At 44.7% G+C, this 24091-nt stretch overlaps 1 protein-coding gene and 1 pseudogene across 3 annotated transcripts in view; both read left to right on the top strand.

Annotated features, from left to right (window-relative positions):
- The window catches only part of LOC131394242 (peroxynitrite isomerase THAP4-like), an 80384-nt pseudogene extending 62222 nt beyond the window's left edge, over positions 1–18162 (top strand).
- Positions 8812–24091, top strand: part of LOC131394251 (ral-GDS-related protein-like) — a 104457-nt gene continuing 89177 nt past the window's right edge. The window contains exons 1-6 of one of the 3 annotated variants that reach the window (XM_058525467.1): positions 8812–9209; positions 11362–11674; positions 12445–12660; positions 13032–13126; positions 13659–13724; positions 14504–15756. In XM_058525467.1, coding sequence (XP_058381450.1) covers positions 11663–11674; positions 12445–12660; positions 13032–13126; positions 13659–13704 — 369 coding nt within the window. In that variant the 5' untranslated portion in view covers positions 8812–9209; positions 11362–11662 and the 3' untranslated portion in view covers positions 13705–13724; positions 14504–15756. Of the gene's footprint in view, positions 9210–11361; positions 11675–12444; positions 12661–13031; positions 13127–13658; positions 13725–13851; positions 14292–14503; positions 15757–24091 lie in introns of those variants that run through there. The other 2 variants (XM_058525466.1, XM_058525469.1) reach the window with 2 other exon arrangements.

The raw sequence follows: 24091 nt of genomic DNA, 5'->3' as shown, positions 1-24091 counted from the left end.
GAGAGACAGCTTGTGCTGGGGTAGGCCAGAAGTCTGGATTCCTGGGAGCATGCTGGGTGCCTGGGGCCACAGGAGCTGCCTGAGGCTGCAGAAGCCAGCAGGCGCTGGCTCAAGGTGGAAGCCTGGGTTCATGTGAACCAGCCAGTGCCTGGTGTCATGGGAGCTGCCTGGGGCCGCCTGAGTCAGCAAGCACCTGGGTGAGCGGGGGGCCTGGTTTTGTGGGAGCCTGCCAGGAGCCTGGTTCCATGAGAGCTGTCTACAGCTGCTGGAACTGGTAGGTGGTGTGGTGAGCCATGGGCCTGAGTTCCCAGCAGCCACTGGGGAGGCTGGTGCCATGGAATCTACCTGCGGTTGCTGGATCTAGCAAGTGCTGGAGTGACTTGGGGTCTTGGGGGTGTGGGACCCCACTCGGTGCGCTGGTACAGAAGCTGCCTGTGGCTGTGGGTGCTGCCTGTGGCTGCCTGTAGTGGCAGGAACTTGGGTGAGCCAGGGTCTGGATTCACCAGAGCCCACCAGGAGCCTGGTGCCAAGGACATCACAGGAGCCACCTTGGGCTGTTGAAGATGGCAGCTCCTAGGCTGAGATGGGGGCCTGGGTTCCCAGGAGCCTGGTGGGAGCCTGGTGTCAAGGATGCTGCTTGAGGCCACCAGAGCTGGCATGCTCCAGGGTGAGCCAGGGGCCTGGATTTGCAGAAACTTACAGGGAGCCAGCTAGGTCCACAGGAGTCAGCCTGGGGCTGGGGCAGGCTGGCTAAGGTCAGGCAGAGTGGAGAAGTCCCTTCTCATTGAGAGGTATTTGATTACTGATTCAGTCTGCTTATTTGTTACTGATCTGTTCAAGATTTCTATTTCTTCATTATTCAGCTTTCGTACGTTGTTTCTAGGAATTTATTTTGTCTAGGTTACCCAATTTATGAGTGTACACTAGTTCAGAATAGTCTCTTCTGATCTTTTTCTTTCTGAAGCATCAGTTGTAATGTCTCCTTTTTCATTTCTGATTTAGTTTGAGTCATCCTCTTTGTTTTCCTAGATATTTTATCTAAGGGTTTCTCAATTTTATTTTTTCCAAAACTCAACTTTTCTTTTATTGATCTTCCATACTGTCTTTCATTTTTTTTCCACTCTCCTCTTGGTGACTTCCATCCTTCTGCTAACTTTGGGTTTCATTTTTTCTTTTGTTAATGTTGTGTGTTGTAAGTCAGGTTGTTTCTTTGACATCTTTCTTCTCTTATAATGTACAAGTTTATCACTATAAACTTTCTTCTTAGTACTACTTTTGCTGCATCCTGTAAGTTTTGGTGTGTTTATTGTTTCTTTCTTTTTTTTTTTTTTGGTGAGGAAGATTGGCCCTGTGCTCACATCTGCCAATCCTCTTTTATTTTATTTTATTTTATTTTTTGCTGAGGAAGACTGGCCCTGGGCTAACATCCGTGCCCATCTTCCTCCACTTTATATGGAACGCCACAGCATAGCTTGCCAAGCGGTGCGTCAGTGCACACCCAGGATCTGAGCCAGTGAACCACGGGCTGCCGCAGTGGAGCACACACACTTAACTGCTTGTGCCACCAGGCTGGCCCCTGTTGTTTCTTTTTGTATGTTTTGAGCTATTTTCTAATTTCCCTTTTGATTTCTTCTTTGATCTACCTTTTTTTGTGTGTGAGGAAGATCAACCCTGAGCTAACATCCATGCCCATCTTCTTCCACTTTATGTGGGATGCCACTAAAGCATGGCCTGACAAGCATGCATCGGTGCATGCCCAGGATCCTAACCCGGGCCACCAGCAGCGAAGCACACGCACTTAACTGCTACAGCACGTGTCAGCCCCCGACATACTTTTAAGTTTAAGAGTTTTTGTTGAACTTCCACGTGTTATGAATGTTCCCGTTTTACTTCTGTTATTGACTTCTGGTTTCATGCCATTGTGTTTAGAAAAGTTACTTGGTATTATTTCAGTCTTCTTAATCTTGTTAAGACTTGTTTTGTGACCTAACACGTGATCCGTTCTGGAAAATAGTCTGTGTGCCCATGAGAAGAGTGTGCATTTTGTTGCTGTCCAGTAAAATGTTCTGTGTGTGTCTGATATCTCCATTTAGTATTTAATGTTTTCATGTCTGCTATTTCCTGTTTTCTGTCTGGATATTCTATCCATTGTTAAAAGTGGGTCTTTGAAATCTCCTACTATTTGCAACTCATATAAGTGAGAAGGCTCTTATTTTGAGAATATACAAAGATCCCTTAGAACTCAATTATAAAAGACAAGTCAATGAAACGGGGTAAGCAACTGGAATAGACATGTCTCCAGGAAATATATAGACGGCCAATAAGCACAAGATAGTTGCTCAGTATCATTAATTATTAGGAAAATGCAAATTCAAAGCACAGTGTAATACTATTTCATGCTCAAAATGAAGGCTATATTCAACATAATGGAAAAGAACAAGTGTTAGTAAAGATGTGGAGAAAGGGAAACCCACATACATTACTGGTGGGAAAGTAAAATGATGCAGCCACTGCAGAAAACAACTTGGCATTTTCTAAAATCTTAAACCTAGAATTACCATTGACCTGGAGAGGCCCGTGGTAGATATGTCCAAAAGAACAAACTTGCCCATAGACATTCAAAGCAACATTGTTCACAATGGTCCAAAAGTGGAACAAACCCAAATTTCTATCCAGTTATCACTGCATAAACCAAATGTGGCCTATTCATAATATAGGATATTATAAGCCATAAAAAGGAATTAAGTACTGCTACATACTAGGCCATGGGTGAACCTTGAAACATGTGTGCTCACTGAAGCCATCCACAAAGGCAACAGATAACATGATGCCATTTGAACGAAATGTCCAGAATAGGCAAATCCATAGAGGGAGAAAACAGATGAGTTGTTTCCATGGGCTTGGGTTAACAGAAAATAGAGTGTGAATGAGTATGGGTTTGTTTGGAGGTGTTGAAAATGTTCTGGAATTAGATAGTGGTGATAGCCACACGACATAATCATTGTGCTAAAAGCCACAGAAATGTATACTTTGACATGCTTAAAACGGTGTATTCTACGTTAAGCAGATTTTCCACATAAAAATTTTGAATTTTTTAAGTTAATCAGGGTATTGGTTAATTTTAAGTTGGTTAGTACATTTAATAAGTGTAATTAATGGAGTTATTAGGGCTAGAGCAGGTTGTAGCCAAGAGAGTAAACATCCAATGAGGGCTATAGTAACAAATCCTATGATTATACAAAAAACAGTCTAAAATCCAGTCCATTTCCATTGTCCCCAACTTGGAGAGATCAGTCATGAAAATAGGTCAGTGATCTCGGAGGCCTTTGGTATCTTTTCAAAGATTTGGGTAATGTTATGCAATATTTTAACCTCTTGAGCCATTTGGTGGAGGTAGGTTTGAACTTCTCTGTTGATGTACACTCAGCAAGTGGTTCTAGGAAAGGCACCAACCCCTCCTTCCTTGGCCGGTATAGACTGTCTAGGGCCAGGCCATTTTCTAAAACCATTTAGGCGAGAGACTCATGAGACTGTTGTTCAAGGGCTAGGATATGTTCTTATGGAGTTGTTGTCCATGGTGTGTTAAGGTTGTTGATACCTCTTAGTTGCCTCAGTTTCCTGATTTTGTGTGGGTAGGGCCACCACACCTGTGCCCAGTCCAGTCAGTCAATCCTAGTAGAACTGAACACCCAGTGCTATAGGACTGACATTGTTTCTATGGGTTGGTGGTAGCCAGTCAGGGCAGGAAACTCAAGGGACCTGCGACCTGAGAGAAGTAAGCTGAGAGAGAAAATAATGCATTGCACAATATAGCCTGGAGAAAGCTGTTCACGGGGTTGGGGAAGAGAGAAGCTCACTGGATGAGAGCCTTGTGATATCAGCCCACAGTAAAACCCAAAAGTGGATGCTCCTGGTGTAAAATATTCCTTAGGTGTCTTGAGGTAAAACCAGTAATTTGCACCCATTCACTGGCTACCTGTGCTATATGATTGCAGGGCGTATGGTTAAAGTGTTTGTGGGCCAAGAGCTGTCTGGGCCTGAGCACAAAATCACCAAGGTGGCCTCAAATGCTACCACAAAATGACCCCTCAAGGAGCAGTTGGGGCAGAAAGTGGGGGGAGCATTTTGAAGGAAGCCTGGGGCAAAGATGTTGTTGTTCGATGGAGTTGGCTACAAGTGAGATCTCCGCAGGGTAAGCCCTTCAGCTGGGATACAGTAGGTGATTGGAGGCCAAGTGACAGACCCTGTGACTCCTGATTCCCAGTGTATGGGCAGCCCTCTCAGCCCATTGGGCATAAATGGTGATGGTGTTTGTGAAGCATCTTGATGGCTGTGTGGAAGGTATAGGAGATGTGTGGTGGGAGATGTCATGATCGTGTCGGGAGGAGCTGTGTGTGAGATTACGGTGTTGAAGGGGAAGGACTGGAGGCAGGTGCAGTGGGTGTGTGACCAACAATGGTCGGTGAAAGGACAGCTGAGGTGTAACTGGGGAAATCAGGGACCAGCAGAAGTCATGTGTTTAAAACAAGACACTAGGGCCTGCCCAGTGGCTTAGCGGTTAAGTGAGCACGCTCCGCTACTGGCGGCCCTGGTTCGGATCCTGGGTGTGCACCGACTGGCACACCCAGTCCTTGCAAATTTCCCACATGCATTTTACATGCATTTTCTCTTCTTTTGATGGTCGATGAGTTCTAAGGAAACGGTGAAGTCACAGTGAGGAGGAATTGTGGGTTTCTGCACAACTACCTCTAGGAGTGCCACCCCCTCAACCTGAACAACCACCTGGCACTACTAGAAATGAAACACATCCCATCACCATGGATTGGAAGACTCCTTATTGTGACGATGTCAACATTATCCAAAGAGATCAACCAATCCAGTGCAGTCCTTACCAAAATCCCAAGGACGTTTTGTGCTGAAATAGAAAAAAACCCATCCTAAAATTCTTATGGAATCTCAAGTAAGCCCAGATACCAAAAATAATCTTGAAAGAAGGTACTAAGTTGGAGGACTGATTCTTCCTGATTGAAAACTTACTACAAATCTACAGTATCAAAACTGCATTGTCATAGCATAAAGACAGACATATTGACCAATGGAAACAGAATTGAGAGCCCAGAAATTAACCCTCACCCATGTGATCAAATGATGTTTGACAAGGGTGCCAAGATTATTCAAAGGGGAAAAGCCCTTTCAACAAGTTGTGCTGGAAAATGTGGATATCTACATGCAAAAGAATCAACTTGAACCCTTACCTATCACCATATACAAAGCTTAATTCCCAATAGATCAAAGACCTAAATGTAAGAGCTAAAACTATAATACTCTTAGAAGAAAACATAAGACAAAACTTTACAAGATAGGATTTGGTAATGATTTCATGGATATGACCCCCAAGGAGCAGCCAATAAAATAAGAAAATACACATGCTGGACTTCATGGATATTAAAAAGTTTTGTATCTCAAAAGACATTATCAACAGTAAAAGCACAACTCACAAGATGGGCGACTATTTTTGCAAACCATGTGTCTGACAAGGGCTTAATATCCAGAATAGATAGAGAACTCCTAAACTCAACAACAAAAATCAAACAACCCAAATCAAATTTGAACAAAGTACATGAGTAGACATTTCCTCAAAGAAGATCTGCAAATAACCAATAAACATATGAAAATATGCTCATCATCAGTAATCATTAGGGAAATGCAAATCAGAAACACAGTGAGAGACCACCTCACATCATCTATCAAAAAAAAAAAAAAAGATGGCATCTATAAAAAAAAAAAAGAAGAAGAAGAAGAAAAAGAATAGAACCAGTGTTGGTCAAGATGTGTAGATGTTGGAACCCTTGTGCACTGTCTTGGGAAGATAAAATATATAGTTGTGTAGAAATTAGTATAACAATTCCTAAAAAAAAATTAAAAATATAATTATATAGGACCCAGCAATTCCAATTCTGGGTATATATGCCCCCAAAGAGTTGAAAGCATATTCTTCAAAACATATTTCAACACCCATATTCATAGCATCACTATTCATAATAGCTAAAACATAGAGGCCACCCAAGTATCGTAACTGAGGAAGGGCTCACTGCCCAATGCACCCCTTAGGCCGACCATGAGATACTCGCTCTTGTAGAAGGGAAAAAGCTTTATTACGAGGTTGGCCAGCAGGGAGACAGGAGCCAAAGGTTAAATCCTTCTCCCCAACGGGCAGTTGAAAGGGCTTTTAGGGGCAAAGGAGTGGGTACGGGAGGTTGGGAGTGGTCCTACGCATTTTGCACAAGAAGATGTTCATGTTCTGTCATACATCCCACGTTCAAAAGGCAGTGTCCTTAACATGATTGGCATCGTAGTTCTTTGTCCCCTACGTCATCCTCCAGTCACTTGACTCAAACAGCAGTGACGGTTTGAGTCTTGCCAGCCGTCTTGTGGTCTCACTGGTTCAAACCAGTTGAAACTTGCTCAAGGAGGAAAAACGGAGTTTCTGAAAAACAGCTCATGGCCCAAGACTAGATCCTTAGTAAATATATGGAACGTGGCTTAAGAAAGTAGTCTCCAGGGGACCATTGATAAAAGTCCGGTTGGGGCCCCATTTTATTTTGGGCTTGGTTTTGGCCCCGGCTAGGGTATCTGTCCAGGGATGTATGGATATGCAAAATGTGGTATATACATAAAATGGCATATTATTCATCCTTAACAAAGGAAGGGAATTCTAAGATATGGCACACCATGGATGAACCTTCAGGATATTATTCTAAATGAAATAAGCCAGTCACAAAAATACAACCTTGTGTGATTTCCCTTCTATGAGGTTGTTGAAATCGCTAGATTCAGAGACACAGAAAGTAGAATGGTGTTTGCCAGGGGCTGGGAGGGGGAGGAAGGGGGGGTTATTCATGAATGTGTATAGAGTTTCAGTTTTGTAGGATGGAAAGTCTTCTAAAGATGGATTGTGGTGATGATTGCACAGCAATATTAATGTCTTCAGTACACTTAAAACATACTTAATGTATCTATGGGGCCTGATGACTTGTCCTGGCTGAGCACACGCTTGTGCTGTTGCACATCTTACCCCTCACTGTGCAGTTGGGAAACTGGCCCAGAAAGAGGCAAGTACTGGCCCAGACCATGGGAGGTAGTCCGGGTCCCAAAGACTAGACAGAGCTCCAGCTTCCTTGGCCAAGGTTCCGCCCCTTCCCTCATGTTCCTTTGGCAATGAGAGGCATTAAGATCTTAGAGGATTGCTGCCCACCCCTCTCCATATGGGGTCATTTTCCTCTCCTCATCATCACATGTGCACAGGCACCCCCACTCACACTGACTTCTCATGTGGGGGCCATGGAGGTGCAGTCAAGAAAGAGCTGACCCGGAGGAAGTGACAAGAGGCAGGAGGGAGAGAGATGGGAGGCAGCTCTCCCAGGGGACCATGGCATTCGTTCTCCTAGATACAAGCCCAGGGGCCTAGAGATGGGCAAAGGAGTCCCTAATGTTCCTAGTTTTCTGCCTGTTCCAGACCCATCCCTGGCCCAGCCTGGGGAACACAGGACTTGGGTCCTGCAGTCCACCTCTGTGGGCTCCCAGAACTGTGATGAGTCCATCCTCCCCTTGTGTAGGCATTGAGAACAGGAGAGAATACCTCAGTGAGGGTCCTCCTGTATAAAATGGAGTGCATCCAGCAGATGACTCCAAGTGTTCCATGCACTCGCAATGTGCCTGTTGGACTAGGTTCTCTGTTGATGACCTACTGTGCTCTGAAACGCTGAGAAGATGCTTTCCACCCACTTGAAATCATTTAGAACTGAGGAGACATGGGGGCATGGGTGGATGAGAACTGGGGATAAGGAAGAAGATGCCAGAGCACTGGACCCCAAGTCTAGAGATGAGGGAGAAGACCAGTTCTTGTTGGATCCTCGGGGTCTTCATCAGGAGGCACGAGAGAGTCATTGTCCTGGTTGAGGTTGGATGCCTCAGGAATGAAGAAGACACCTGGTGGGGGACAGCAAGATGGGGGGAAATGTAGGCTCCCGAGATTCACCCCAGTCTCTCGAAGCCGACAGGTCCTGCTCCTTTACCTCTGGGACCCTGGAGAGCCTCTGCCTTGAGGACATCTGAAGAATGGTTCCTTTCTGTTTGGTGGAGTTTTGGTGAGGGCTGCAGTGCTAGTGCTGGCCACCAGGGGGCGGGCAGCCTCTTGTGTCAGTGGTGGCAAGTTAGATTTTTATTTTAATTGAGATATACTTGATATACAGCACTATGCAAGTTAACATTGCTATGTGGTACATTTGAAAGTTGCTAAGAAAGTAGATCCTAAAACTTCTCATCACCAGGAAAAAATCTTTTATGTTTGCTTCGTGATTGATGTTAACTAAACTTATTTTGGTAACCATTACATAATATACATATACATCAAGTCCTTTCCTTCTCCTGTAAACCTGGAATTTACACGGTGTCCACTGAACTTTTCTTGACCTCCTGGAGCAGAGAAGAGTCAAGCAGAGGTCTTTCTGGCTGTCCCTCTGCCTCAGAAACAACTTGTACCTCCTATTTCTAGTGTTCATCTCCACAATCACAGTTGGTCAGAAGCAGGGAGAGGGGTGCAAGATCTTCCCATGTACTCATTCAGCAGCTGTGCACTGAGCACTCAGCCTGTGCCAGGTGTCCTGGTGGGCCAAAATACAGGATGAAAATGACCAAGTGGTCACTGCCTGCCAGGAGCTCACAGTCTAGAGGGGAAATAGACAAAAGCAAAGACAGGAGCAAGAAAAGAACAAGTGCTGTAGAGAAACATATCAGGGGCTGTGAGGGGGGCTTGGCGTCACTGGGTAGGAGGGTCTGAAAGGCCTCACTGGGGTGACGTTTGCTGGGACCAGAATGATAAGAGGGAGCCAACCCTGCACGAGTCTGGGAGCAGTGTGTCAGAGAGATGGCACCACTGGTCCTGAGTCTCACAGGCAGAAGTGAGTTTGGCCAGAGGAGGTTAGAAATGTGACCAGTGCAGCTGGAGGGAGGCTGGGAGGAGAGAACAGGAGCTGGGGTGGAAGGTAGGGCCAGGGCCTGGTGGGCTGTGTCAGTTACCTTTCCCTCTCTGACTTCATTGCCCTTAACCTTGCATTTCAAAACTACAAATGTTGACTATCTCACAATTTGTGTGGATCAGCAATCAGGCATGTTTCAGCTTGGTGCCTCTGCCTCAGTGAGTTGAACAGGTTGGTGCTGTGACCTCAACTGAGGCTCAACTGGGGGAGGACTAGCCCCAAAGGTCACTCTCAGCCTTCAGGGTTCAGTTTGGACTGAGAGTCTAAGTTTCTTTCTGTCTGTTGGCCTGGGCACTCCCGTACTTCTCTCCTCTATAGGCTTCCACATTGGGCAGCCCCAAAACACTGGTATTTGATTCCTCAGTTACAGGGATTCGACAGAGTGTGAGAGAGAGAGAGATGGAACATGAAAGAGGAAGTAAGAGGAAGTGAGAGACTTGTGTAGTTAAAATTTAGACAAGACATTCCATCACTTTGGCTGTTATTATGTTCAGAAGCCAGTTACTAACCACTTAGTGGTTCCACGGCGATGTGTATAACATGGGTGGGGCTTACTGGATACCACTGTGGAGGCTGCCCACCTCATAGGCCAAGATGAGGCACTTGGGTCTCATTCTCCATAAAACAGGAAACAATTGAATGGTTTAATGCCACAGGGTGGCAGTATCTAAATTTCCATTAGTTTCAACCCCCTAATGATGCTGACCTGAAAACGAGGCCAAGTTGGAAGTGACTGTTCCAATATCACATTGCTAGAACCCAGGCCTGTTTTGAGTGGTGTTCTGTGCTACCTGTCACCCCTTCTTGTTATTTTTCCATGTCTAAGTTTGTGCCTTAGGTACATGTGACGCCAGCCCACAGGGGTAATAGATATTATGTCATATACACTGGGTGACATCCCTAGGAAGTAGATTCTAGCCTGATCCCCCTGGTGTAGGTTTGGAGACTGGGGAGGACCTGAGAGGCACAGGGACTATCCCAGGATGAAGAACTGGTAAGTTAAAGGAAGTCTGCATTCATCTCTGTCTCCTCAAAGCTAGGACCTGAGTTAGGTTTCTAGGGAGCTGTGGCTAGGGCTGTGTAGGCTCCTTGTGTACAGTTCAGGAAGTGACATGAGAAAAGAGGGTGAGCAGCCCAGGCTCAGGGTGCAGCTCTGGAGAAATCTGACTGAGGTAAGGGGCCCAGGTAATGGAATCTTGAAAAATGACCTCATCTCCTTGGTCCTAGGCCTCAACAGATCTTTGAACTCTGGTAACCAGGCACCCACAGTCCCCCATCCAGCTCACTTGATGGGAGACAGTCAAGAGGCAAAAATGTTTTGTTGTTGTATCCCAACTTTTGCAGCATCTGGGTTCAAAAGATCCCAGAAAGAGAATCTTTTTGATTATTGCCTACGTTGGCTCAGCCCTCATCCCTGACGCCTCTGAGTGTCTGACAGGAGGCAGTGAAGGGTAACATGGGGCAGTCCAGGAAAGGTTAGTGCAGGCCAGGACACAACGGTGATCCCACCTGATCAACCCCAAAATCCAGGCCCCTCATCGTGTGTTTGTGTGTGTTTGTGTGTCTGTGTGGAGTGGGGAAGGTAGGGTATGTGGGGCAGGCCATTCCTGTGCAGGAGCTGGTTGTTAGGTGTCGGAAACCTGGTGGGTCTGTCACGTTCATACCCCAGGTGATGGCTGACAGCATGAGAAGGTGAGCTCCTCAACTCGTATGTTATTGAGCCCTAGAGGTTTCATCTCCTTCCCTTCCTGACCAGAGTTCTTTGCCAGGATGCCCTCTGTGCCTGAACTGAGGAGCAGACTTTCTCTTGGGCATTGGCCACAGTGGCAGTGTGCAGGCAGCCCCTGATTCCCTCTGGCCCAGCTCCCAGGCAGTCTTTGTAGAACTCCACTCAGGATGTTGTCGAGTAGCTGCCCAATGGTTTCAACTCTACCAACTCACTAGACAGGGAGCAGGTGCATGAGGCCACCCACACCATCCAGTGCTGCTCTGAGATGAGAGCAGGAGCAGAGGGCCTCCACACTCAGGACCTTGAGATGATGGGGTTGGACCAGAACTAGGGTGGGACCAGTCAGGGGCTGTCTATTTTTCAAGCTAAAGGGGATGTACGTGCAGGTAACATTGCCTGGTTCAGAGCTGAGGTGCTGTGACCCTCTTTCCTTTTGCCTGGTGTGAGCTTCTGGAGGCCACTGAGGCAGAGCCAGAGGGTAAGGGGGACTGCAGGCTGGCTATTCCTGGAAAGGAAGTGGGATCTTTCCTGTGTTTAGAAGGACACATGGAAAGTTAGCTAAGTGAGTGAATCTTTCTCTTTATCCCGCTGCAGTGCCAGCTGCAAAGCTCCAGCCGGTGGCAGAAACAGAGGAGTGGGCAGTGGTGGAGGTAGAGCTGGCTCCAGCTCCGTTGACAACACCCCCTCTAGCGCTGGCGCCAGCGTCCCCTCCACCAGCAGTGTTGGAGCTGGAGCAAGGGCCGACATCGGCTGCAGCAGGAGTGGGAGCTGCTGAGCTGGACTCACTTGGACCATCATTTCTAGTGGGAAGTCCATCTCCACCTGTGGCTAAGAAGCGTGAAAGAAGCTTAACCTCAAGGCCTTCCCTCCTAAGCTGGTGGTGGAGCAGTTGACCATGATGGATGCGGTGAGCAGGTGGGCTCTCAGGGCGGAGTGGAGCAGGCCTTCCTTCTGCCATCGTTTCCCCAGACCTGATCCAAACTCCCATGATCTGGGCCCGAATCCTGGCTCCACCCTTTACCAACCATACTACCTGGGCAACTTTCTGAACCCCCAAAAATTTGCTGTCCACCTGCAGAGCGTAGAGGTGGACACTAACAGGACCTGCTGCACAGAGTGGCTGTGCTGGCTCCATGAGGTAGAAGAGATGGAAAGGTGAGCAGGGCCTGGCCCATCAGTGGTGGAGGGGAACTCACTGTGTGCAGCCAGGTCCCTGGTGGCCCAACCGTCTGCTCAGGAGGCTCAACAGCCTCAGGATTTATTAGACACGTGATGTGTACTTCACTATGAGGGAGACAGACAAGGCCCGTGGTTGTAGCTGCCACAGGGGAATGTGCATCAGAATGGGGAGTGGGACCAGAGGGGGGATCAGGTTGTTGGAAGTAGCCGCCTTGGGTTGAGCCGAGCTGAACCACCATCTGGAGCTTGGAGTTAGCCAGGACAGGCTGGATGCAAATGCCCCTCTCCCTTCCCTGCCAGTATTGGGTCCTGGGTCATCCTCTGCTGGGTGCCTGCAGTGGACAGAGAAGAAAAGCCAGGGACTCTAACAAGGCTCAGGCCACATCCTGAGCTTCCTGAGCTCCAGCTCTAAACTGTGACCCCTGTGTGGGACTTTGGGGGCTGTGGACACAGAGCTGGGGTGTGGCACTGCTGGGTGACACTCGCCCTGTTCCCCAGGAGCTCTTCCAGAAGGTGGTACCCTCTCAGTGTCTGGGCTCCACCTGGGGCAAGAGGAACAAGCCCGGCAATGAGCACCTGGCACCCACCCTCCGGGCCAACGTCGACCACTTCAGAAGGATTGCCAACCTCGTCACCACCACCTGCCTCGGGGACCCGAGCATGATGGCCCAGGACAGGGCTAGTGTGGTGGAGCGCTGGATCCAGGTGGCCCAGGTGTGCTGTGGGAGGCCCAGTGGAGCCCCTCTCTGGAGCCTTAGGAACTGCCTCCACCTTTATCAGCTCCCAGGATTGAAGTGTGGGATCTAAGCCCCTGCAAGTCCCTAGGCCCTTCCTGCCAGGGGCATGGTGACCTTGACTCCAGGTCCCAGTGCGGAGATGCTCAATTCCTACCTGGCTCCCTCCCTGGGTTGAGCTAAAATCCTCCTCCTTGTGAGTGTTACATTTTGGGGCCTAAATGTGCCCTTCTGGGGCCCCCTGAATATCTGTCTAATCCAGGAGGAGAGATTTAAATAGAAGGGGACTGAAGCTAGAGCAAGCAGGGCTTCAGTGCCCCACCTCACATCTCATTCTCTTCCCTACCCCAGGAGTGCGAGATCCTGAAGAACTTCTCCTCGCCCTGCAATGTCATCTCTGCTCTGCAGAAAACATCCATATGCCACCTGAAGAACACATGGGAGAGGTTTCCTGGTGGGTAGGCCTCTCTTCATAGGAGGACCAGGGTAGATGGGGGATCTCCTGAATGTCTGCCATTGGTCCCTCAGTCAGCTAGGAACTTCTGGGAGGCAGCAAATGATGGGGACAGGGCCTGGGCCTCGGCGGTGGGTCTCTAAGTCTCCCGGTGTCCTTACTGCACCCATTCTGTTTCAGGACTCGGTTTCCCTAAATGCCAGGTACTGGATTGAGCCTGGCCCAGTTGGACAATGATCCACATTGGAGATTTTCAAGTGTTTATAGCAACAGAACTCTATGCCCAGTTGAAACTCAAAGTGGTCAAAAGAGAGCCGCTCTGTATAGCTGGGGAATGGAGACCCCAGTGACCAACAGGAGAGCCCCCTCCCAGTCCCATGAGACCTTAGCGCTCAGAGGATCCCAGTGAGAGCACTCCTCCAGGCAGTTTGAATCTCTCAGGTTGTCAAAGAAAAGGATTTGCACTTAGACCCTTCATATTATCCCTAAATTTATCCTTCCCTCTTTCCCCTCCCCTCAGGGAGAGCTCTGAAAAACTTAAGGAGCGCTATAGCCAAGACGAGTCCTTGAGCAGAGAACTGATGACCAAGGTAGAGTGGAGGCTGGGGGTCTGGAAAGAGAGGAGGGGGTCAGAGGGGGAGGGGGACTGATCAAGCTGTGGTTTTGATTGTTTCTCACTTGAACTTTCTCTGAAACATTCCCATCTATCTTGTCCAGGTTAACAAGCTTAGGGATCTGTTCTGCCCATGGGCAGGTGGGGTGCCATTTTTGGGCAGGAGGCCTTGGTCATGCGACACAGTGGTGTTGGCTGGGCTGTTTCAGGACGAGTTGCCGAGCTGGCGCCATCAGCAGGTCTCTGGCTTCCATGCACATCCATCCTGCTGGATGTATCTTCTTCCAGGCTGTTGGGTGGTTGGGGTGGGTTTATCCCTCAGCCTAAACCTGTCCTCAGGAAGCCAGGACCCTGCTGCTCCTTCTGTCTTCACCATGTCTCCAAGGGGAGGGCACCCTGCCTGCCCCAGGGACGGGCACAGCAGGAGATTCCCCTGGCCCAGGTGGACAAACAGGCTGCTCATCCTTGGTTCTGAACGTCTGGGCCAGAGACAGATGTGTGTGCATTCTGGGACCCCCCCTGAACCCCTAGAGCAGTCACTTGAGCCAACCACAGTAGTCTCACCTGAGTGCCCGGTTGGTTCATAGAAGTGAAATCAATAGTAAGAGTGTCAACCAGCCCCTGTTGGCGACTTACTCCCACATCCCAGATGTTCACATAATCCAAATGGTTATGTTCAAAGTAAATAATTCAGAAAACATATTCACCCACCACAAATTCCTGATATCTAATGCTTTTATTCAAACACTCATACAGTGGATACCTGTCCCTCAAGATCAGAAGTAATGTCAGATCACCGATCCTCACCTTAATTTCCTCCTACACCTATCAATCCTGGATTCCATGGACTGTGATCTCAATAATTTCGTTGGAATAATAAAAAGTTCCTTACCATTCAGTTATGTTGTAAACCTCCAAACCCAGAAGATCCCTATTATCTGCCATGCCGCAGCTACTGCTGGTCTTATAACAAGCTGAAGAAAAAGCACGAAACATGATCTTTTGGTACCACTGTAAATACAAAACCATCTGCATCAACTGGGAAGCACCCATAATACCTGAAAATTTTGTTCTCTTTTTTTGTGTTGGGTCAATAACAAAAAGAAAAATCAATTAAAAAATGGGCAAGGGACCAGAATGGACTTTTTCCAATGAAGACATACAAGTGGCCAATAGGTGTATGAAAAGGTGTTTGGCATCACTAATCAGGGAATGCAAATCAAAACCACAATGAGCTATCACTTCACACCTGTTAAGATGGCGATTATCAAAAAAACTAAAGGTGGCAAATGTTGGTGAGGATGTGGAGAAAAGAAACCCTTGTGGGAATGTAAACTAGTACAGCCATTATGGAAAACAGTATGGAGGTTCCTCCAAAAATGAAAACTAGCATATGATCCAGCAATCCCACTTCTAGTATATACCCACAGGAATTGAAATCAGGGTCTTGAAGAGATACCTGCACTCTAATGTTCATTGCAGCTAATTTACAATAGCCAAGACACGGAAGTAACCTAAATGTCACTGATGGATGAAAGGATAAAGAAATGGAATATTAGTCAACCTTGAAAAAAGAAGCAATTCCTGCCATTTTTGACAACATGGATGGACCTGGAAGGCATTATGCTAAGTGAAATAAGGCAGACAGAGAAAGGCAAATACTCACTTATATGTGGAATCTAAAATAGTTAAACTCATACAAGCAGAGGTTAGAATGGTGGTTGCCAGGGGCTGGGAGGATGGAGAATTTGGGAGCTGATGGTCAAAGGATACAAAATTTCAGTTATCAAGATAAATAAGTTCTGGAGATGTAGGCTACGGCATAGTGCCTACGGGTAACAAGACTGTAATGCATACATCACATTTGCTAATAGAGTAGATATTAAGAGTTCTTACCGCAGAATAATAGTAATAAAGGAGGTGAAAGAAAACTTTGGGAAGTGATGGATATGTTTGTGGCCTTGATGGTGGTGACAGTCTCAAGGGTGTATAGTTATGTCCAAATTCATCAAGCTGTGTATGGAGAAGTATGACATCATCGTTGATTCTTCTGCATCTTGAAATACGCCATGTCCTCATCACATGAGAAAATTTTGTAACTATATATGGGGACAGATGTTAACTGGACTTATTGTGCTGATCATTTCAACATATACTCAAACATTGAATCATTAAGTTGTACCCCTGAAACTAATATAATGTTGTATGTCAACTTTACCTCAATTAAAAAAACACACAGACAAAATGATTTGAATATTGTAAATGAGTTCCGTGAATCCCTGAAACTGCCCCATTCCTATATGGGAGTTACAGGAAGCAGAGAGGATGAAGGAAAATGGAAGAAAGTTGTACAAAACAGTATTCAAATTAAAATCATTGGAGTTGCTATCAGCTCCTTGTGGCAGAGTTCTGTGAGCCCTGATGTTCTTTCACATTTATCCTGGAAAATCATACTTTCAGATCCAACCCATAATAGTTCATCATTTGCTCTAATACGAAAATCTCAACTTAATAAATAAAACCAAAAGCATCCCTTATGTATGAATAAAGTTAGTGAACTTTACAGAGAAAAGAGCATATTTGCACAATCTCAGTAAAGGAAACAGAAGAACAGAATGATGATCGAGTCTCAGTCAAGCTTATTTTTGAAAGCCAGTGAAACCAGGATATCTTTTCAAGGATATGTGTAGAGCTGTCAGCCTTGGAAGATAGAAATAGTGGCCTCCTCTGGAGCAAAGGGCAGGCTTGCTTACTGCCCAATATAATAGAAATAACACCCCTCCCTGGGGCAAAGGTCAGCAGACTTCCTGCCCATTATCAAAGATTTGAGTTCCTTAAGCTCTGAGTTCTTGCAACCCTCTGCATGTCACCTGGCCCACTGTGTATCACCCTGTAGGAAGTGGGATTTAGTGAACTGGTGCAAATGTTGATACTCTGGCCACTAGTATTTTGTCTCTGACCCATGGGTCTAGTTTCTTTTGCCAGCATCTATAAGACCATGGTAGGCTGACATTACCTTGCAGGTGAGGTAAAATCATACCTTTCACGGTTCCTCACAAGCCCTTAATGTAACTAGTACTCTTAGGAACAGAGAGCTATCCAGAACAATATGTATGGATATTCTTCATCGATGACTTCATGCAACCAAAACTTTAATAAGTCTCTTTGATCTCTTTTATTTCTACCCCAAGTAGAAGGAGAGGCACCAAACTATTACAGACCTAGGGCTTGTGCAAGCCACCTGGAGACCTAGTGACCAGAAACTTCCCATGGGGAGCAAAGACAGATGGGCATATTTCCAAAATGGACCCATATGCCTCCTTATCATCCAAAAGACAGTACATTATCTTAATTTATGATGATTTCATTCACTAAAATCTTGTGATGGGCCAAAGATGCACATCTAAGAAGAGTGAGACACATGGCAGTTGTAAGCAGATTAACACATTTGGTGAATATCAAACTCTGAACTAAACTTAGTGTTCTAATCAATTATAAGGCACAACAAATTTAATTAGGTCAATTAAATGATATTTAATGGTATGCCTGATTATTACTCTGCAATAATGAACAAGAAACTCATGTAAATAACTATAATTGGTCTGACTTTAAAATATGCTAGTCAAGACTGAGGTAAGCTGGAGAGAAAGAAGGGGAGAAATAGATAAATGTTAGCTGCTCTGAAGCCACTCTCAAGACCCCTGGATCTACATGTAACCCAGGAGATCGAGGCAGATGGCTGTGTGCCTAGATCCTCCTGCACTGTGGTTCTCAGGGATGTCACAGGGCTGAAGCAGCTTCCTAAATCGTGTTTACACATCCATGTGTACAATACCCCTGACCATGGGGATGAAACACCATTCAATCATCCCTTACACGCCTGTAATTAACAATTAGATTTCAGAATCATTGTATCATTGCATGATCACTTATTCTCCAAACCTGTAGGATGCCGAGCTAAAAGAAAATCAAATTTCAATGGCTTCTTTTCTTTGAAGGACCAAGATGTTCTTTCACACTTGGAATCTGGATTAGAGGATAAATCCATCAAATCAATGGAAACAAGTTAAGAAATGGACAGAGAGATATTTCATTCATATATACACAGTTTGAACTGTGGCAAAAATAGACTTATATTTTTAAAAATTAGAATTTTTTGAAATTTTAGAGATTTTTAAAGACTTTGTTCTGCTTATACTCCCTTTGGTTTACCAAATCAAACTCACTCTTTAATGGGCATTTCTAGCATTGAGTGCTAATAACAGCAGCTTTTTAAATTCTTATTTTTCCCAGGTCAAACACCAAGGGTAGAGGTCATCAAGAGATCAAGTCTAATCTACCTACGGGTGTGGCAGGCTTAACTATGGATGTTCAAGCCAGACATTGCCAGAAGAACTACATCTCTTCACCCATAGGTGAGTTTTTACTAGTAATCACAGAAACTTAAGGATATCAAAGGAAATTTTTTATTAAGAACCCAAGTTATAGATTCCTCTCTTAGGTTCATTACTTTGAATTTTTGACTCAAATCATATATATCGATTGGACCATGTCCAATTCTATGATCTTTAGAAGATACAGCCTACAGTTGAAGAGAAACAGATACAACACCAATATCTTATCCTCTCTGAAGCCAAACTGACAGCCCCTGGAGTCAGAAGTTTCCAAGAAAAGAAAAAGTCATCCGTCTTCGGAAAAGAGACAGTAGAGGCTAGTCAAACATTCAACTTTAAATTGTTAACATGACTTGTTAGAATATGATGGAGCACACCTTCTAAGTTTCATGATTTTTCTCCAGAATATTGAGATGGATGACCTTGAAGTCCAGTTTCCCTATAAATGTATTTATTCCATGATAAAATTAATTTCCCTATAATTACCATGAAAATCTTATGTCATAGTCTCTGACTAAAAGGAAACAAAGCAAATTGAGCAGTTGAATAACAGTGTAATTAATTCCATACAAGGATCTTTACTGCAGCGTTATGTATAATAGTGAAACTGGATGTAATCCCATTTCTATCAAAGAAGAAGTAAACAGATTATGGTATTCCTGTTCTTTGGAATACCTCTAAAACACCTAAAATGGTAAGTTAGAATGATGTGCACTGATAAGGGGAGACGTCTATGATATATGATTTGGGAAACAGCAAATTGCAAAATGATGTAGTTATGTAATGTATGTTATGTGTATTTATAAATTCATAGGAAATTTCCAGAAGAATAAACCCCACCCTGTTAACAATAGTGGCTTCTGAGTAGGGGAGTGAGTTTTCAGGGAAGGTGATGAAAGGGGTGGGTTTCACTTTATATAGATCCGTGTACTTTGACTTTTTTACAATATGTATTTCTTTCATAATTAGAAAAATGAATGATGTGACCATTTGGTGCAGGACAACAGTATTATATTCACCAGTCTCTGTACTGTATGTTACTGCACAGCACGGACTGTAGGAGAAAGTCCAGAGGAGCAATGAAGACAAAGAAGACATGACACCTGCAAAAAGTCAGTGGAGTATTTCTACATAACAAACCTTCGAGGTGAGTGACAGTCAGTATCTTCCACTGCTCCAGCTCTCCCAAGAAACCTAGAACTTGCCCAGGGTAAGCTGGAGGACCACGCCCCACTAGTCCACTCCCCGCCCAAGGCCTGTTTGTGCAGGGTGACTGCCATCAAGCGGACAATGGACTCAGGATGGGGCCTGTGCCTTTGGGGAGGCTGGTAGAGAGGCACAAAGTGGAACACCAGCTAAGGGTATACACCTGAGAGGTGGAGTTCCAGGTGGAGACTCAAAATGTACCAAGAAACTGCGTGAAGGGAGCTACTCGACCTCTCTGAGCCTCAGTGTCCCCCCCTGTAAAATGGGGATCACAGGCCTACTTCACAGAGCTTTTGGGGAAGATACATAAAAGTGCCTGTGACAGCCAGTGTCACATTATTAACAAAGCCGTCTCTGACTTCAGAATAATCAATGAAAAGAATAATGTTGATGAGACCAAAGACGAGATGCCCAGCTTCATAACAGCCCCAGCAGCATGAGAATGAGAGGAGCTCCGAGTAAGCAGGGTTCTTCACAGCTCCACTGGAGAGGATGAACATGGGCTACACCAGGATAAGGGGCTGTTGTACAGTGACTCGTGTAGTGAGAGTGGGTCCCTAAAGACACTGTGAAATACAGTTACACACAGTGGCTCCTAGGAAACAACTAAAAGCAATCAACGCAGCAGATAGGAATAGGAAGGGGGCGAGCTGAGGAGGGTCAGAGCCACAAAATCTGAAGGAAGAAACTGAACCACGACAAGAGCCCAGCTCTGTCAACAGCTGCTGTGGTTGCACCAGGAGATCAAACGTTTGAGACAGCCATTGTGGGGACTGCTGGGAGCACAGTGGTCACTGCGGCCACACCCCAACAGCAGTGCATCGGAGCACACACACCCTGAGATTTTCCTCTCCATTAATCCTTGTTTTAAGATGATGAGGGCCGGCCCCGTGGCTTAGCAGTTAAGTGCGCGTGCTCTGCTGCTGGCGGCCTGGGCTCGGATCCTGGGCGCGCACCAACACACTGCTTCTCCAGCCATGCTGAGGCCGCGTCCCACATACAGCAGCTAAAAGGATGTGCAGCTATGACATACAACTATCTACTGGGGTTTTGGGGGGAAAAAAATAAATAAAATCTAAAAAAAAAAAATAAGATGATGAATATCCTCATGTTACAATGTCTCTTTCCAACCCTTGTGGACGAGTGTAATCAGAACCCCCTGAAGAATGCACAGGCCAGAATAAGATGGAACACTGGGGGCTAAGGGGATATGGCACCTAGACATAAGTTATGATCATCATTTCTCCTCGTTTTGTTCCTCATTCAACCCAGTCCCACAGGTCTTGAGTGCATGCTGTGAACACTGCACTGTGCTAGATGTCAAGGCCTTGGTGAGCATCATTGTGGGGGTGGACGTTGATGGAAAAAGATTGCATCATAACAACTCAAAGCCATGCCACTTGCCAAATTGAGGCAAAAATGGAAAGACCTAGGATGCCAAGGAAGGGTGAGGGTATTAATAGATACTTGGGAGTATTAAAACCCATCTGATGATGTCATGAGTGAACGTGTTCCACTTTAAAACAAAACACTGCTGTTGTTCTCAGATATTGAATTTATCTTTGTGCAAATATCCAGAATTTAAAGTGTTTATTGATGTATAACATGCATACAGAAATATATGCAGAGGTCATCCATGTAAACCTCAAATAGTTATTACAAAGTGAACACACTTGTGTGACCAAGAACTAGCACCAGCTTCATTCAGGCCCCGACAATCCCTTTCTCCCTCCTTCCTCCCCAAAGGTAACCAATATCTTAGCAGCAAACATTGTATATCGAGTGTGTCTTCTTATACAAGTGTTTTATTACAGGACAATTTAAACAATATACAAAATAAACAAAATAGCATAGTAGGCCTGTCACCCAACTTCAACATCTACTAATCATCTGCCATTTTTGTTTTATCCAGACTCCATCCCATTCTCACCTCACTTTATTATTCTTTTAGTCCTTTTTGTATGTGTAGGGGGGTAAGATGTACACACACTGAAAGGCTAAAATTTCAATCCTACAGTTTTGGCAAATAAACATGCCCACATAACCTTCACCCCTTTAAGAATAAAGCATTTCCATCACTCCCAGAAAACTCTTTCCTGTTCCTTCCCAGGCAATTTTCTCCTTCCCCCGAGGCAACCACTGTTCTGGTTTTTTCACCATAGGTTCATCTTGGCAGAAATCAGCCCACGTGTATTGTTTTCTGTCTAGCTTGCATCCCTCGGCACGAGGTAGATGAGACTCACCCAGCACGTGTGTGTCAGCATTTGCTCCTCAGCACGGCTGAGGGCGTTCTGTTCTGTGGATGCCGCAAAGTGGGCTCGTCTTCCTCCTGGGGACGTGCAGGTAATCTCCTGTGAACATTCTTGTACAAACACTTTTTGTATGCTGTTTAATTCCTTTATTAGCATTTAAGTGACACACCTTTGCAGTTTTTAGTGGTTGATCCAGATTACAATATGCATCTTTAACATATCACAGCCTACCTAGACTTAATAGTGCACCAGTTTAATCAATGTAAAATATGGAAGCCTTGCTACAGAACAGTTCCATTTACCTTTGTCTGTCCTTTGTGCTATGTTGTCATAAATTTTACATCTACACATGTTATAAATCCCACAATATAGTGTTATGATTTTTCTTTAAATAGTCATAGGTCTTTTAAAGAAATTAAGAGAAAAATGTTAAGTATTGGGAGGGAAATGCTTTGAGGATCTGCAAATGTACTGTTTCTTCTCTAAGTTTCACTCACAGTTTTTGCATTCATCAGTCAGTCTTGCCCACAGTAATTATTACTGTGGTGTTCTAGTGGCAATTTGCTATTTCATGCTATCCAGCAGCGTTTATTATTTGGAATTCTGTGAGGAATATTCCCCCCCTCCCTCTCCCTGCCTTCTACCTGTCTTTCTCTCTTTCTCTCATTCATCCCCCCCCTTTCTTTCTTTCTTCCTTTCTTATTTAATCTTCTTTATATCAGTATAGACTCATGGATATTTATTTTATTCTCTGGGTAATAATCCAATGCTACCATTATTTATTTTGTTGCTCCCAGTTTTCCAGCTTGAGCCATTGGGAAGTCTTTAAGATTGATTCCTTTTGACACATCTCATCGTTTTCTGTGTTCTTTTTGAAAGCACTTTCCTACTTTCTGGCACTACAAGAAGCTCCAGGCTCATATTGTATTTACCATCCCCAGATCTAGAATTAGCCATTTCACCAAGAAAACCTGGTTCTTTTTATTTGAGAATGATATTTAGAAAGCAAAATCTGGGAGCTAGGTGTGCCCATTGATACTAGGGTGTCACTGCTTCTAGACCCTCTCAGCAGAGCTTGGAAATGCATGCATGAATATAAACTCAGGTATACACATCTACCTATCGATATATCAATCTATCAATCTATCTATCTATCTGGATAGATATATTAAAAGAGATATGGATTCAAACTGATACTTCCAACTCCAATCCAGCACCACAGAGTTTATTCCATCATTCTCCTTTTGTTTATTTGTAACTTCTTTCACCAACAGTGAGAAACTTAACTCCAGTTAGCTACAATATATTTACTAATGTGTCAACTAGTTTCAGAATCACTAATCCATACCCTTATGAAAAACATATTTACCACCTAGAGTACAGTGTTTTTGTACAGTACTTTAGTTTTACAGTATCCCATCAAAACACTGTCTTCCAAAGTTACTTAGGTCAGGACCTTTCATCCCCACCCCTTCTGTGTGGTTATGTCACATGCTTGTAATACAGTGACGTTCATTTGTCACTGCATTCCATCTGAGTTCCCCAGCATCCTGATTGATTTTTAAAATTTGCAGAGTAAAATTCACTCTATGCGGTGTATAGTTCTATGGGTTTTGACAACTTTATGGTCATGTATCCACGTCCACGGTACCACACAGAGCTGTTTCTTTCACTCCCAAAATTCTCTCATACTGTCTCTTTGTAGTCAACCCCTTCCCCCACTCCATCCCTTGGCAACCACTGATCATTTTACATCCCTGTAATGCTGTCTTTTCTAAAAAGTCATATAAATGGAATCATATACTATATAGCCTTTTGAATCTGGCTTCCTTCACTTAGAGATATGCATCCAAGATTCATCCATGTTGTTGTGTGAATCAAGAGTTTATCCTTTTTATTGCCAAGTAGTATTCTAATGTACTGATGCACCACAGTTTCTTTCTCCATTCACCTGATGAAGGACATTTAGTTTGTTGCCGGCTTTTCACAATTATGAATAAAATGGCTATGAAGATTCATACAAAGATTTTTGTTTAAACATTAGTTTTCAATTTGCTTCAGTAAATCTCTAGGAGTGGGATATCTGAGTCATATAATAAGTGTATGTTTAACTTTATAAGAACCTGCTAAACTGTTTTCTGAATGCAAGTATCATGTAGCATTCCCAGTTCTAGTTGCTCCTAGTCCTCACCAGCACTTGGTATTTGCAATTTTATTTTTTATTTTAGTCACCTAATAGGTGTGCGGTATCTTATTGTGGCTTCTGCTTCCTTTTTGAAAGTGAGTTCTGCTAAATATAGAATCCTGTGTTGACTTTTGGGTTTTCTTTCTGCACTTGAGAGATGTCATTTTGTTGTTGATATGTCTCTTTTGTTTTTGATAATATATCATCCATCATTCACATTATTTCTTCCTGTATGTAATGTCTTCCCCTGTATATGTGTATTTCCCTGACTGCTTTCAAGATTTTCTTTTTGTCTTTGGATTTTAGC

The sequence above is a fragment of the Diceros bicornis genome, chromosome 30 (genome assembly GCF_020826845.1).
Source record: "Diceros bicornis minor isolate mBicDic1 chromosome 30, mDicBic1.mat.cur, whole genome shotgun sequence".
Taxonomy (NCBI): domain Eukaryota; kingdom Metazoa; phylum Chordata; class Mammalia; order Perissodactyla; family Rhinocerotidae; genus Diceros; species Diceros bicornis.
Note: the sequence above shows the minus strand (reverse complement) of the source record. Positions and strands in the feature narration are given on the sequence as shown.